The sequence below is a fragment of the Dipodomys merriami genome, unplaced genomic scaffold, assembly GCF_024711535.1.
Source record: "Dipodomys merriami isolate MVZ:Mamm:240054 unplaced genomic scaffold, mDipMer1.0.p SCAF_30, whole genome shotgun sequence".
Classification (NCBI taxonomy): Eukaryota; Metazoa; Chordata; class Mammalia; order Rodentia; family Heteromyidae; genus Dipodomys; species Dipodomys merriami.
In genome coordinates this window covers 4,551,456-4,567,078 of record NW_027204493.1, presented here as the reverse complement: position 1 = coordinate 4,567,078, position 15,623 = coordinate 4,551,456, and the positions used below count along the sequence as shown (strand labels likewise).

The 15,623-nt window shown below is 43.7% G+C and overlaps 1 protein-coding gene across 8 annotated transcripts in view; it reads left to right on the top strand.

Moving 5' to 3' along the window:
- The window catches only part of Cplane1 (ciliogenesis and planar polarity effector complex subunit 1), a 99,705-nt gene extending 85,224 nt beyond the window's left edge, over positions 1 to 14,481 (top strand). For 7 of the 8 annotated variants that reach the window (XM_070041046.1, XM_070041045.1, XM_070041052.1 and 4 more), the window contains 9 exons: positions 3,373 to 3,403; positions 3,802 to 3,933; positions 6,735 to 6,900; positions 7,990 to 8,048; positions 8,301 to 8,555; positions 10,177 to 10,301; positions 12,399 to 12,488; positions 13,076 to 13,251; positions 13,992 to 14,481. In XM_070041046.1, coding sequence (XP_069897147.1) covers positions 3,373 to 3,403; positions 3,802 to 3,933; positions 6,735 to 6,900; positions 7,990 to 8,048; positions 8,301 to 8,555; positions 10,177 to 10,301; positions 12,399 to 12,488; positions 13,076 to 13,251; positions 13,992 to 14,165 — 1,208 coding nt within the window. In that variant the 3' untranslated portion in view covers positions 14,166 to 14,481. The remainder of the gene's footprint in view (positions 1 to 3,372; positions 3,404 to 3,801; positions 3,934 to 6,734; positions 6,901 to 7,989; positions 8,049 to 8,300; positions 8,556 to 10,176; positions 10,302 to 12,398; positions 12,489 to 13,075; positions 13,252 to 13,991) is intronic. The other variant, XM_070041049.1, reaches the window with a different exon arrangement.
- Positions 14,482 to 15,623: the final 1,142 nt, after the last annotated feature.

Below are 15,623 nucleotides of genomic sequence, written 5' to 3'. Positions count from 1 at the left end.
TTGTGTTATTCAAATGAAGAACTTCAAAAGATTACTTCAACCATGTAGTATATCTCTGGAACATTTCATTTGAAATACATAGCAAGTGGAATTACTATAATATTTTTTACAAGAAAAGGAGAAATTCTAACTCTGACAATTGTGATTTTTTTTTATTTTAACCCGAAAATACATTTCTGGTGTTCATTTATTGAGTCTCTCTATACAGACATCGCTGTTTTGCATTATTGTCCTGATTAAACCTGCCCTGTTATCCTCATTGTATTTACCATGTTGAGTGGAGTTTTAGTGCCATGTTTTGTTCCCTGTCTTTTAGAGGCAGCAAATAAAGGTGTATTTCTTTAGTCTTACTGCATACACTTTACCCTATGAATAAGAGAGCGTGGAAGTTGCCATCTAGCCCGTGTAACGATGGATACACTAAAATGTTGGTCTTTAGTGTTTAGTGTATGCTTATGAACCTGGAAAGAAATCCTGTTTTTTTTTAAAGAAAAAAATCCTGTTTAACCAAGTGAAGATTGTGGGTGCCCTAATTGGTCTTCACTCATTGGCATCTTAGAAAGATATGTTGTTACTAACTTGCCTTAATGATCCAAAATAGCTTAGATTTCTTCTTCTAAAATAAACTTCCAGTTCATTGTACAGTCCAGTGAGTACTTTGGCGTGCTACTAGGGTTTGAATTCAGGGCTTTATGCTGCTAAAACAGCATTCATTACTTTGGCCCCAACCCTGAGCCCATTTTGCTTCAGTTTGTTTTCAGGAAAAGTCTCACTTGCACCTGTGGCCAGTCTTGAACTCCCTCATAGCTGAGATTAAAGATGTGTACCACCATCCCTGGCTTATTTGTTTCACTAATTTATTTCTCAGGCTGGCCTCTAACCACCGTTCTCACAACTCTGTCTGCCATGTGTGTGGGATTAGAGGTGTGAAAGCCATTGCACTCAGCCCTTTTCTGAATCGTCTAATTTAGGGGGCAGGATGTTATTGAGGTTTGAACTCATAACTTCCTGCAGCCTACATAGGCACTCTACCACTTGAGGTAAGCCCTCAGCCTTTATTTTTGCTTTGGTGATTTTTGAGATAGGCCCAATTTGCCCTGGACTGCAGTCTTCTACTCATGCTTCTTGTCATGGCTGGAAAGTGAGACATCGTGCTCCATTGCCTTTTTGCCTGGACTAGCCTCAAACCTCCATTCACCTGATCTCATCCTCCTTCGTAGCTGGGATTACAGGCGTAAGCCACCATACTTAGCTTTCTTCTGAGTTTTCTTAGTAGGAAATATTATTAATTCACGGAGGATAGATTTTGTTAACAGCCATGGGATATTCAGAGACACCACTGTAAATGAAGTAAGTAATCAGGCTGTCACTGTTTGGAATTTAAAATAATTGTAATGATCAAGAAGTAAGACTGTTTGGTTGTGTTTAATAAATTGTCTGTGAATGCAGTTCCCAAAAACAAGAGCTCCAAAAATTGATTCAGGAAGTGGCTGTGGTTCAAGTGGTGGAGCACTTGCCTTAAGCCGAAGAGCTCAGGGACAGTGCCCAGGCCCAGAGTTTAAGCCCCACGACTAACCAAAAAAAAAAAAAAAAGGTTTCAAAGTAAAGATAGGAGCTCTCTGTGTAACTATTTTGAAATGTATGTGTTAGAATATAACAATTTTCTGCTCTTTGAGAAATCAGTTTCATTTCACACCTTTTATCTGACTAATCCACACTTAGTGATCACCTTTTTATTCTTTCAGTAGCTGAGGCTTGACTTAGTAATAACTGAATTGAGAAAAATGTTTGTCAGGGCCCAGAGGCAGTAAATTGTATCTTTTAAGACTTTGTCTTTAGACAAGAGGTTGCTCAGTTCAGTTGCACTCCATAGTGCTCTGGGTTCATGCAGAGGACATTGTCTTTTAGCAGTGCTTTGACAAGACTCATTGGGTTTGTAGACAACAGGCCCCAGCAGATTGCTAATAGAAGGAAGGGAAACTTGTTGCTCACCTGTTTGATGACACTGGCCTTTAACTGAGGTTAGTCTCACCTGCCTCCCTGATGCCACTCAGCTAGGAATGGAAAGGGAATCCTTTCAGTTTTCCTCATGAGTAGGGTAGTGAGGACCATTCAAACCTGGATAGAACCTTTCCCATCTCTTCATTAACAAGAGAAAAACCAAGTTGGGCACTGGTGACCCACACCTGTAATCCCAGCTACTCAGGAGGCTGAGATCTGATGATCAAGGTTCAAATCCAGCTAAAAATTCTCTAAGCTTCTTATCTCCAATTAACCAGCACACACACACACACACACACACACACACACACACACACACACACACACACACACACACACACACACACACACACACACACACACACACACACACACACACACACACACACACACACACACAAAGTTGGAAGCAGAGGTCTGACTCAACTGGTAGGGTGGAAAAGCCAAGTGAGAGCCCAAGACTAAGATTAAGCTCCAGTATCAGCTTTGACTCCAGAAGAAAAACAGCCAAGCTAAAAGTGGCCCCAATGGTAGAGCACCAGCCATGAGCCAGAAAGCCAAGGAAGCATGAGGCTCTGAGTTTAACTCTTGTACTGGCAAGTATAACAGTGAAATGAAATACATAAAATTAAATATATACATATAAATACAATGACTGAGCCGGGCGCCGTGGCTCACGCCTGTAATCCTAGCTACTTAGGAGGCTGAGATCTGAGGATCGATGTTCAAAGCCAGTCCGAGCAGGAAAGTCCAAGAGACTCTTATCTCCAATTTATCTCCAATAAACCACTCGAAAACCGGAAGTGGCTCTGTGAGCTGAAGAGTGCAGTGACAGTACCCAAGCCTAGAGTTCAAGCCCCATGACCAACAACAACAAAATACAATGACTAAATAGATCGTTTTGTTTAGTACTTTTTAGTTAATATTGGAAAGGCAGAACTACAGGCTTGGTCCAAATGGTCAACTGCTAGTCCTGAAAAAAAATTTTTTTAAGTAGAAATAGCTCAAAAATTATTCTTTCCAGCAAACTGTGTTTTCAGTTTCAAACATATATTTTCAAACATATATTATTTTCTGGTCACAGGACATAGCTGTTTTCTTAGTATTGAAGTAAGGTGCATTGTAGTATTCTAAACTGTATACTAAAGAAGAGCAGATGCACTTCCTGAAGTACATTCTACAGCATACTCAGGACTGAAAAACTCATGCTCTCACTACCAAATAGCATTTTCATAGAAGGAGAAGTGTGCTATATTTACCAGTTTAGAGGTTTAAATGTATTTCATTCTGATTATATTATTTCTAAATCTGATTAATAAAATGAAATTAAAATTCCAGACCTAAAATTTTTATTAATAATTTATTTTTTAGATGTGAACAACAGTGCTGAATTACTTGAGAGGTAAATATTTTAAGAGTTAATTTGTGACTTTACTTAAATTTGGGTTTAAATGATGTATTCTGGAAATGTTGTTGTTCCAATGAATGTGAACTGGGAAGTTCGCATCATTTTGTGATTTAAAGGAACTCTGTGAGATCCCATTGGGATTGGGTTGCCTTGAGAAACTAAGAAGTGCTACGTTATATCCCTCGCTGTTCTGTCATAGGTCGTAAGAATAGGAGACTGTTTTTGCTACGTTTTCTTTTGCACTAGAAAATACCAGAATTATAGAAATGAAGAGTAGAAGAGCGTTTTCGCTCTGTGTTCATCTATGCTCCAGAAAGGCATGCTCACTTCTGCTTGATGTAATTGAGTTGTAGACACTGGTTCTATTTCTCAAACGACATTTGCAATTGAAGTGTTTCAGTAGATCCACTGCAGACAACAGGACTGACTGATATTGCTGACATTATTGATGACCTTATAACCAAAGGTGGAGTTTCCAGTGAGGAGCTTGGCTTAACGGAACAACAAGCAAGGAATATTTCAAGGTAGGAAGCCAGGCTCTTGCACTGCTAAGCAAATGCTGCACCACAGAGCTGTACCCAGCCCTGTTCATTGCTCATGCTCAAAACTGTCCATAGTTTAATGCGATGTTTATGAAACAGATCCAAAGCTCAGAACCGATGTTTTCTTCATAGAGTCTTTGTGTTGTCCCCCTTCCTCTCATAACATGCATATGGTTTCCTCAAACAGCACATCTGCAGCCTCAGCCTTTGCAGGTCTCATCACTGTACAACAAACAATTAGTCCTATTTATTGCTAAAGAAATTAATGCTTTAGCTCATGGTACTTTAATTCTCTAATTTCAATCCTTAGATTATACTTGGAATAGCTCTTCCATGGAACCTTAGGCTAGATATTCCTTTTAGAAGAGCTTTCCTGGCTAGAATGAAGGCGGCCTTTCCTCATGCTCCCCTGAAATGTATCACTTCTCGGCTTGCTTATATGAAATAGGCGGCCTTGCCAGGCACAGTGGTGAATGCCTATGATCCCAGCACTTAGGAGGCAGAGGCAGGAGGATTGCAAATTTGAGGCCACACTGGGGAACCTGCCAAGACCCTGCCTGGGATGGGGGAGTCAACCTTATGGCATTTAGCTGTACTTAAGTTATTGCCTCGTTCAGTTCCACTTATTACCTGGGTGAAAGTGAACACGCACTATATTACATTCACACTTAGAAAGCTATTACCAAACAAAGAAGACAAAAGTTTTCAAAAATTTAAGTAGCAGTAGTAAGGTCTTATATTAAGAACGTGCATGTCTGAAATTCCTACACATTTAGTTACCTTCCATTCTGAAGTTAATGTGTTATGAAGATTTTATAAATTCTATTAAGTGCCAAGAATTAGAACAAAGATAAAATTTGGTTTCTAGTCTCAAATGGAGACCATGTTAAGTCATTGCACTATGGGCATCCAGGGGATGAAGGTCGGTCTAAGAGGGCAGCTTTACCAGTCCTGAGATTTGATGTGTATCTTAGACGAATACCAAAATTTTGTTAATGGCTTATAAGTGGAAAAAGAATGTGTTCTCTAGATAGAGCATAATATCAAAGGTATGCAGCACTAAATGGCAATGGTTGGAGAATGTGCATTGAGGAAAGCAGGCTTATTCGGGTGGAGAAGAGAGGCACTCACAAGTTCACCGAGCTGTAGGCAGTAGAGGACGTCAACAGAGGTGTCCGGCTAGGAGGGGAGCCCGTCAGAAGGTGACTGGAGTCACCCACAGTCCGCAGATGGCAGGTTAGAATGAAGAGTGAAGCTACACCTGCAATGAACTTAAGAACCTGCAAGAGGGGACGAAAGCCGGTGATTTCTTCAGCAAGTTGTGCAATGCAGTTGTAGGTAGGTGTCAGACCAGTCAGTGGATGATACTGTGGATATATTGGCTCTAACGTCCTCTGAGAAGCTGATGACAAAGTGAACAAGAGCTTTATTTGGAGAGAAGCTTGTGAGGGAGAGGGAACGAGCAGTGGAAGGCGGAGTCCAGCCGTCTGCACAGTGTCCATGGCATCTGACCCCATAGGGGGTGCGGAGGTCTCAGCAGACAGTCACGTTCCATGTTGGCTACAGCCTTCTTCACACAGCGAACAGTTGGAAGCAAAATGAGTGAAGGGCAAAGGTGCACTGGGCTCGTTCCAGAGGAAAGCAGACACAAGCTTCTGGAATTCTTTCCCCTTGGAGTCACATGGGACACAATTCCTCCAGAAACAGGCTGTGATGACACAGGTGAAATGTCTTCCACACAAGCTCTTTAGAGACTTGAGTGAAAGGTTTTATTTGAGGCACTGCTTGGCATATTTATTCCAAGATACAGACTCCCAGAAGAGAGCCAGTGTTGAGAATAAGCCACGTAGGACTTGATACTTCGCTGTTAACATCTACTCCAACCTCCTTCTGTTACCACCTTTTCTGAGCACTTGTAGTTCATGGTTAGTTCACCTTCCCCGAGAGGCAGAAGTCATGATGGGACTGATGTAGAAAGACTTGTGGGGAAATGCCTGGGAGGAGAGGAAAGGGCAGAGTTAGAGGCAGAGCCTCGGGGAGTGAGCGTAGTTCCAAGAACATCCGGTGAGGTCAGTGGTAAAGCCGTGCGCCCGCACCTCCCACCATGTCCTGAATCTGACAAATGGGCCAGTCACAGTATTCCCACCACCCTTGGTGACTGACCAAGCGTGCGCAGTGCACACTGGCCTGGGGATGGGACAGAGAGTCAGAATCTCCCCTGTGTTCTATGCTGGCAGCAGCTGATGCTCTGCTCCAGAGAGTGGGTCATCTGTAAGGAAGTCCGAAGCAGAACCTTTAGTGAATGTGCATTCCAGTTTGAAAGAAAAGATCCAGGTAAGAAGATTGAGAACGAAAAGGCTTAAGGCAAACATAGAAAAATTGCTGCTAGCCTTTCTTTTTTTTCTTTTCCTTTTTTTGGCCAGACCTGGGGCTTGGACTCAGGGCCTGGGCAACTGTCCCTGAGCTTCTTTTGGTCCAGGCTAGTGCTCTACCACTTGAGCCACAGCACCACTTTGTCTTTTTCTGTTTATGTGACACTAAGGAATCAAACCCAGGGCTTCATGCATGCTAGGCAAGCATTCTGCCACTAAGCCACATTCCCAGCCCATGCTGATAGCCTTCTGATGCTTAGTCTTAGGCATTCAGAGGACAGATGACTAAAGATCTTAGGAATACACTGCCTTTCAGGACAGCACAGAATCTTTCCAAATGAGAAGTCATGACACTTGTCTCCATAACGAATGGAGAAGCCAATGACACCTCCTTGCTTGTTAATTTCCCAGGATTCAGCATTCTTCTGGCAGAGGTGCACAACGAACAGAGAAGGAGAGAAGAGAGATTAGAGCATGGATGAAAAGAAAACAAAAAGAAAGAATGGCAGAATACTTGAATCAGCTGGCCCAAAAGAGGGAACAGGAACATGATCCTTTCTGCCCCAGAGGCAATCCAGTAAGTGTGCAGAATCTGGAGTAAGGGGATTGTCACACCATGTATGTTGTACTTTTCTCCTGGCAAATAGTCAAGAAAGATGAACATAATTTAGATGTAGATTTTATTTGTGGGATTGGAAAGTTAACATTTTCCTTAAGTTAGGAAAAGTTAAGCAACTACCTCCACATAGTGTGTCCCATGTGTCTGAGTGTGGGTTTTTAGCTGTTTATAAACTGTTAGCATTTATTTACTGAGCCTGAATATGAACATTTTTATGGCTAGATCAGGTATATTTTTTTCTTTAAAAGGTTAAACAAGCTGGTGGATCATGCCTGTAATCTTTGCTACTTAGGAGGCTGAGGTCTGAGGCTCATAGTTCAAAAGCCAGCCCAAGTAGGAAAGTCCATAAGACTCTTATCTCCAATTAGCCACCAGAAAACTGGAAGTGGAACTGTGGCTGAAAGTGGTGGAGCACTAGCCTGGAGAGAAAAAGCTTAGGGATAGCACCTGGGCCCTGAGTTCAAGTCTCACAACTAACAAAAAAAAGTTAAACAATGGGTTCAACCTCTAGTATCACAGAAAAATAAAATAAATTACAAGGCAAAGGGTGAAACAAAGTAGTGTTACTTTGATGGTCATATCATTATGTTTAGATGATAATCAAAGTTTATGACTTTGTAATCTGAAGTAAAATGTTAATAGCACCTGATTTTTAAGGCAACATTAGGAATAAATTCTGTGAGCTTCTGTATAAGCTGGTTTTATTTCAGTTGCTCATGGCACAGAAAAGTAGGTGAACTGTCATTTAAAGTGTGTGATTCGCTTACCTGTCTCTGGACAGAGCAGTCTGGTGTTTGCATTACATTTTCTTGATACCTCTGGGCCACTGAGTGCGGATGTAGTCGGATGTCGTACCCTCCAGTGTGGACGCACTTGTGCGAATACTTGTTTTGTTTCTGAGATACTAGTAAAGTGCATTTTGTATTACACGTATTAAACTGGCCCTTATTTTAATTAAGTGATGCTCTAACGTAACACCACTGCGTTTGGCCTTGTTTCCTAAGTAGAAGAATTCTGGGTACTGAATGCGCTGGTTGTTTCTTGCAGTTTTTCCTGACCTCCAGGGAAATCAGGAAGAGACAGAAGATGAAGCACGATAAGGACAGGTAGGGAGGCGGCATCGCCGGGGAGCCGCTGCTGCTGTTCCCTCGGGAACCGGCGGAGCCTGAGCAATGCACACACTGTCGGGCGCGGGGCAGGCCGGGGCGGGCGGGGCAGGCCGGGGCAGACCGCGCAGGCCGGGGCAGGCGGGGCAGGCCGGGGCAGGCCGGGGCAGGCGGGGGCAGGCCGGGGCAGGCCGGCAGCTCCAACCAAAGCAGAGCGCCTGCTGAGTGCGTGACGTGTCCATTCTTTTGAAGATTGCTGCTCTCCGCTCACTACAGCCGTCGGATCTCGCAGGCGTACAGTCTGATGAATGAACTGCTCTCAGAGTCGGCACAGCTGCCGTCGGCGCCCAAAGCCCCGGCCGGCAAGCGCAGCCCCGCCCAGAGCGGCCGGGCTCCGCGCAGGCGCGCCCAGCTCAGCCCGGTCCAGCGCTTCTGGGCTCAGTGCGGCCCCGCGCAGCGCAGCCCCGCCCCCGGCTCCCGACTGCTGCAGTGGTCTTCGCCACGGAGGTAACACCAGGCGCCGGGAGGCATTTTGCAAAATAACAGCAAGCCTTTGCTACCCCAGTTCAGTGTGCTCGCGTGCACCCTGCTTAGGAAATAGAGATTGACAGAATCACTGGAGAAAAAGGCAAAAATGGCATTGAATTTCTAAGGAAGCTCTAACAGCATTCATGCTCATGTGTGACTGTGACACCTGCTCAGCCCTTCGTTGTTGTTGTCTTACTTCCTGTTGGGATTTGCTTCTACAGTTTGCCTCCTAACTTCTTGTTTCTCCATCTGTCTTCACCCTCGCAGAACAGCCACGTCGGCACACACAAGCGCGCGTGCGCACACATACACACACACACACACGCGCGTACACACACACACACCAGTGATGTCTGTCCACTTACAGATATGATTGTTCAGGTCCTTATTATTGTACTGTTCACCTGAAGTGGGACTGGATGAGTAATCAGGTAGAATTTATTAAATATAGAATATTACGGTACACAAGTGAAGAATTTTTTTTTTTTTTTGTCGGTCGTGGGGCTTGAACTCTGGGCCTGGGCACTGTCCCTCAGCTCTTCAGCTCAAGGCAAGTGCTCTACCACTTGAGCTACAGCGCCACTTCCGGTTTTCTGGTGGTTTATTGGAGATAGGAGTCTCACGGTCTCTCCTGTCCGGGTTGGCTTTGCACCGCGATCCTCAGATCTCAGCCTCCTGAGTAGCTAGGATTACAGGCGTGAGCCACCAGCTCCCGGCTTTAAGTGAAGAATTTCTTGCATGTGGCTAACAGACATGCAGTTATATCTGTTGGTGGACAATTCATATAGTAAACATGAATTGGTAGTACTGTGTTGCTAAGAATTACTATCTTTGACTTACAGTTATAAACATAATTATGTTAGTTAAGAGCCTGAAAGTAATGCTGCCAACAAAACCCACACACCATCCGATCACTTGTGTGTAGTTTTGAATTTGCTGAAAATACTCAGGGTTTCTTGGAGCCTTTTAAAAATAAAATGGAGTTAATTATCTAAGTAGCTGCCAAATATATGTAGGATTAAATGAATAGATAACTAAAAAATTTCTTTGAAAAGAATTAATGAAACCAGGCACCAGTGGCTCATGCCTATAATCCTAAACTATGCAGGAGGCCTGAGATCTGAAGGATGGAGGGTTGAGGCTAGGCCAGGCAGAACAATCCACCAGACTCTGTTTCCAAAAGGTAATCGGCAAAAAAGCTGGGTTAGAGATGTGGCTCAAATGGTAGAGCACTAGATGAGTGAGCAAGCAAGCTCAAGGTTCTGAGTTCAAAACCCAGTACCAGCAATGAATGAATGAATGAGTAGATGAGCTGGGGATATGGCCCAAGGGGTACCTTGGACCTGCTTAGCAAGCATGAAGCCTTGAGTTCAAACCCCTATACTGTCATGTCCCTCTCCCCCAAAAATGAGGTTTGACATGCAAAGAATAATTGGTTGTGCTTTATTATGTATTAAATATAACACAGATGTAAGGTAGAGAATAAGCAATGTCAGGTGAATGTCTTAAACCTGGACAATTTACGCTTTTTAAATCTTAAACTTTATCACTGATGAGAGAGATTTTAAGAGTGTAATAATTATATGATTTCCACTTTTAGGGAGAATCCACAGAAGTACAATTTCCCATTAAGTCATCATGCAAAAGTCAGACATGTGTCCAAGCCAGGTCTTTCGCATAGGATGGGGCCTCTTGGGCAAGTTCAAGACTCCCCTCAGCTGCACGGTAAGACTCCAAGCTCTGTGACCTGTGGGTATGGGCCCATTCCTCCTTGTGTCCAGGGTTGTGATTTTATTAGGAAAAACTGTAAAATCTTAAGGAAAATGAATTCTGATTTCAACAAAATGTAAGGAATTGACAGGTCATGTGGCTTGAACTCTGGGCCTGGGTGCTGTCCCTCAGTTCTTCAGCGCTCTACCACTTGAGCCACAGCACCACTCCAGTTTTCTGAATGGTTTATTGGGGATAAGAGTGTCACGGACTTTCCTGCCGGGGCTGGCTTTGAACCGTGATCCTCAGCCCTCAGCCTCCTGAGTAGCTAGGAGTACTGCGTGAGCCACCAGCAGTGTCTTAAAGGTCTGATATCCACATATAAGTGAAACATAGGAGACTTTGTTATTTGAGCATGGCTTGTCTCACACAATAGATATCCTTTAGTTGTATCCATTTTCCTGCAGATTACATAATTTCAGTTTAATGGCTTACATAATTTTTTTTCCATTTCAAAAATTATTTTTAAACTTAATTTTTATTATTACAAAGGTGATATCCAGAGGAGTTAGAGTTACATAAGTCAGATAAAAGAGTATAATGTCACTTCTTCCCTTGCTTTCTCCCAGTTTTTCCTTCCCATCCTCACCCACAAGTTGTGTATAGTTCATTTCCATCATAGTGTCCAGTAAGTACCACTGCGGTTTCTGTTCACCCTTTGTCCTACCATTTCTGTGCTCTCCTTTTTCCTCCCCCAAACAGATAAACCTCTTTTAGTTCTAATAGGTGTTTCTTTTGCTGTGCAGAAACTAATTTGAGGGACAGGTAAGGTGGCTCAGTGGTAGAGCGCTTGCCTTGCATGCCTGAGGCCCTGGGTTTGATTCTTCAGCACCACATCAGCAAAAAGAAAAAAGCCGGAAGTGGTGCTGTGGCTCAAGTGGTAGAGCGCTATAGCCTTGAGCTGAAGAGCTGAGGGACAGCGCCCAGGCCCAGAAATCAGGCCCCATGACCGACAAAAAAAGAAACTAATTTGACAGAGACCCATTTGTCAATTCTTGCTCTCATTCTCTGAAATCTGGAGTCTTACACAGGAAAAATTTACTTGTGACTCTGTCTTCCAACAATTTTCCCATATTTCTCTGTGGAAGACTTTAAAATTCAGATCTTTCTGTAGTGAGTTTTTTACAGGATTAAACAGAGAGGTCTTGTTTCAGTCCTCTGAAGTCCCCAGTTTTCCCAGTGCTATTTGTTGAAAAGAATGCCATTTCTCCATTGTGTACTTTTTGACTCCTTTCTCAAAATTAATTGACTATAGGTGTGGATCTTCTCTGTTTTCCATTGGTCTTTGGGGCTGTTTTGTGCAGGTATCATGCAGTCATGGTACTCTCCGAGTGCTCTGAGTGCTTTTATTACTTAGAATTGCTTTTGCTATTTGGATTCTTTTTGCTGTGAACTTTTTATGTGTGTGTGCATATATGCCGGTCCTGGCGCTTAAACACGGGGCCTAGGTGCTCTCCCTGAACTTCTAGGATAGCGCTCTACGACCTGATTCATTGAGCCACTTCCAGTTTTTTCTGAGTAGTTTTGTTGGCGGTGAGTCTCATGGGGACTTTTCTGCCCCGGCTGGCTTCGAACCCCAATACTCAGATCTCAGCCTCCTGAGTAGTTAGGATTACAGGTGTGAGCCACGGGCACCAGCTTCCATGTGAACTTCTATATTGATTTCTGTAATTCTGTGAGGAATGATCATGGGATTTTCGTGGATGTTGCATTGAATTGAGTGCTCTTGGCAGTATGGCCATTTTCACAAGATTAATTCTGCCAGTTCCACATGGGATATCTATCTTCTGATGACTTCAGTTTCTTTCTTAATAGTTTTTTATTAAAGAGCTCTTTTACGTTCATTTGAAAAATGATCACATTTGTGCTCTTAGGCCACCCAGTCTCAAAGACTGCATGCTTTGATTTGCTTTCTGAGCTAGTACCTATCAGACCCCTTCAACAAGCCAGGCCTGGTGAGCAGATTCAGAGCTGTCCTCAAAGAACATGCAGGATGATATGTGAAGAACCGAGGATGATCTGCAGGGACAAAAAGTGTTTTTACCTTTTCAGGGACTGCCACCTTCACCATACAGAAGAAAGCCGGGGCTGCCACGGCAGTGGAAAGGAAAGCTACACAGGGTCCAGTTGCCTCCCAGAAAGGTAAGAGATAAAGAATAGGTATTTCCTTAATTCACGGCTAGATTTTAAGTAATTCCAGGTCACATATAAATCTCAAGGATAGAATGGGATGGGAGAGTATGGCTGTGTGGCACAGTTGTGGTTGGCTGTCTAGAATCCTAGGCCTAGATTCTCTATTTTTGATTGATTTTTAAGTAAATACGTAATAAATCTAGGTCCTTATGTCTAGGTCATACTATGGCACTCACGTTGTCCCTAAAACAGTTGCAGCTGGATGTTTTCATTGTATTGCTTGTAAAAGCTCCAGCAATGCACGCCTGTGTATCTTGAAGGGGGCTGTGGTGAGGTCCAGTCCTCATCCACAGAAAGCCCTAGGTGCTGGCTTCATTGTCCACTAGGACAGTGGGTATGGGTAGGGGTAGGGCTATGGTATTGGTATTGGGCTCCACGTTTCTGGAACTCTAAAGTGAGCCATATACAAATTTTGCAATTTGAATATTAAGTAAAATGTGCTCATTCTGACTTTGACAGTGAAGTCACGATAAATGAACTAACGCATGAGTGAATGAATCAGTTCTAATACAGGGTTTGTTCTTTTCTCTCAAAAGGCGTTAGTATTCCATACTGTGGTCTGCACGCAAAAATGCCTGGTGGTGCCGATCCCACCCCTCAGGTGAAGGAGCCATGCCTGGAGGAGGAGCGAGAGGAAGTGGCGGTGAGTCCCTGGACTGCACCTTCAGAAGTCCACAGGACTCTGCATGAGAGCCACAGTTCACTTCTACGAGTAAGCATTGTTCCAGGCCTCCGTGGGTCTAGTGATTGTCTTGTGTGCTACGGTGGTCTTGTTGTTGTTAAGACTTGAAAGTACAGAATGTTAGGACAGTTTGAAAACGGTGATTCAAACTATATCCACTCTTTTAGCTTAGCATTTATGTTTCAGAAATCTCCTTGACTTTATCTTTTCTTTTTAATTAAAAAACCGTAAACACTTGAGTGTGGCTTTCTCTGCAGTACTGCCTACAGAAGAGGCAGAGATGGGGAAGACTGGTTCAAGGACAGCCAAGGCAGAAAGTTAGTGAGATACCACCTCAGTTGATAAAAGCCAGGTGTGGTGGCTCCCATCTGACAGATGACAGCCCACCTAAAGGGGAAGCCTAAACAGGAGGATTGTGGTCTAGGACACCCTGGCATAAACTTGAGACAATTTGAAAAGTAAAAGAAGAAAGAACCATGGACGTGGCTCAAATGGTACAGCTTCTGTCTAGCAAGTGCAAGGCCTTCATCTTAGACCCCAGTATTACCAAGAATTAGTAAGTATGGGAATAACAAAACCGTAAGAACAGATCATCATTGCAAGAATCAAAACCCAGCCTGCCTCCCTTCAGATGCGTCAGGTGGTATGTAGCTCATTGTCAGTTTGGTTAGGATGTGCTGGGCAACCACCCCTTGCTTCCCTCTCACATTTCCTTTAGGTCTTTGATGCTGAGCAATGCCCAAACCACAGCTATCTTTTCAATTCTGCAGGACTTGTTGCCATCTGAAGAGGAAGAGCCTGAGGCTCCTGCTGTGGGCGGCTTGGACAGCACATCCCGGAGCACCAGCAGTGTCCTCAGCAAGCTGGACTGGAATGCCATTGAAGACATGGTGGCTGGAGTGGAGGACGAGGACCTGTCCGTCCACTGGGGCCAGGGCCTGTAAGCTGAGGACAGAGCAGCCACCCGCACAGGCCAGCCTCTCACTGATGTGCTTCAGAAAGATTGCGGGATGAAGGCAGTGACACAATGAAGGGACTGGTGTGAATTCACCACCTGCAGCCATCGTGGCACTTGCATCTCCATTTCAAGAAAAATAAAACATTTCTCAGTAATTTTGCCGTTGAGGGACAGGTTGTTTAACTAGCGATGTATGTTTTTGGAGATGGCTCACCTCACACCTAATTTAAAATTGATGAGTACCTTTCAAGCCAAGTTTTCAGAATATTCAAACATTTGATTAAAAACCCTTTTCATCTTGACTTGTGGTTTATGATTCTCTGCGTTTTGAGAAATTTTATGATAAACCTGATAGAAAAAAAATTCTCTCATTGAGAAGAAAACTACAATCTCACTAAAAAAACTCAAATTGCCCTACACTTGAGCAGAGCATGCACAGGAGTGAAAAGCAGCCATTTCACTCAAAGCAGAGCTTTGCAGGAATCCAGCTTCCATCCAGGCCACATCTGTCCCAGTCTCCATCCAAGCCGCATCCACCCTGTTCTCTGTGACCTTTGGAATGTCCAGGCTGAATGTGTTGGGTAGAAGTGACAGCAAACCCAACTCTTGGCTCTGGAGGCCCATCTTAATCTTGTGACAATCATGGTACAACAGCCGCTTAGTCTCTGGAACTGTACACAACACAGTTTGGGGGATAATTTTACAGAAATGACTCAAAGCCAAGACCTTTCAACCATTTACCAATTTTATCAATATGGCCATTTTCACAGCATTAATTCTTCCAGATAACAGTCAACAAGCTATTTGTAGTCCTTTGCCAACTGTCTGACTAAAGCCTGATTTTCTCCATATCCCTCAGCTAAAACAACTTCCTGCAACAGGCTGACTGCAAAGGCAGATGGGGAGTTTGACTGCCTTCCACTAAGCCACACGTTAGAACTGTAATTCAGTATCATTCAGTGCCATTGTTTTCACTCATTTTCTAGAGAACAGGTGTTTTGTTTTTTGTTTTTTGTTTTTTGTCGGTCGTGGGGCTTGAACTCTGGGCTTGGGTGCTGTCCCTTAGCTCTTCAACTCAAGGCGAGCGCTGGCGAGCGCTCTACCGCTTGAGCCACAGTGCCACTTCCGGTTTTCTAGTGGTTTATTGGACATGAGAGTCTCACGGACTTTCCTGCCCGGGTGGCTTTGAACCTCGATCCTCAGATCTCAGCCTCCTAAGTAGGTAGGATTACAGGTGTGAGCCACCAGCGTCCGGCCGAGAACAGTTTTTATAAAAATGAGATGTCAACAATGAGCGGAGTCTTTTGAGATATATAAAATTTCTTTGTTTTTCTCACATCGAAAGCTATATACATGAATAAGAGCTCTATGGCTCTTAGTTGACTATGAAGAGAACATAGATTGAAAACTGCTTGTTTTAAGCTAGCAGTGTGAACCCTTAACC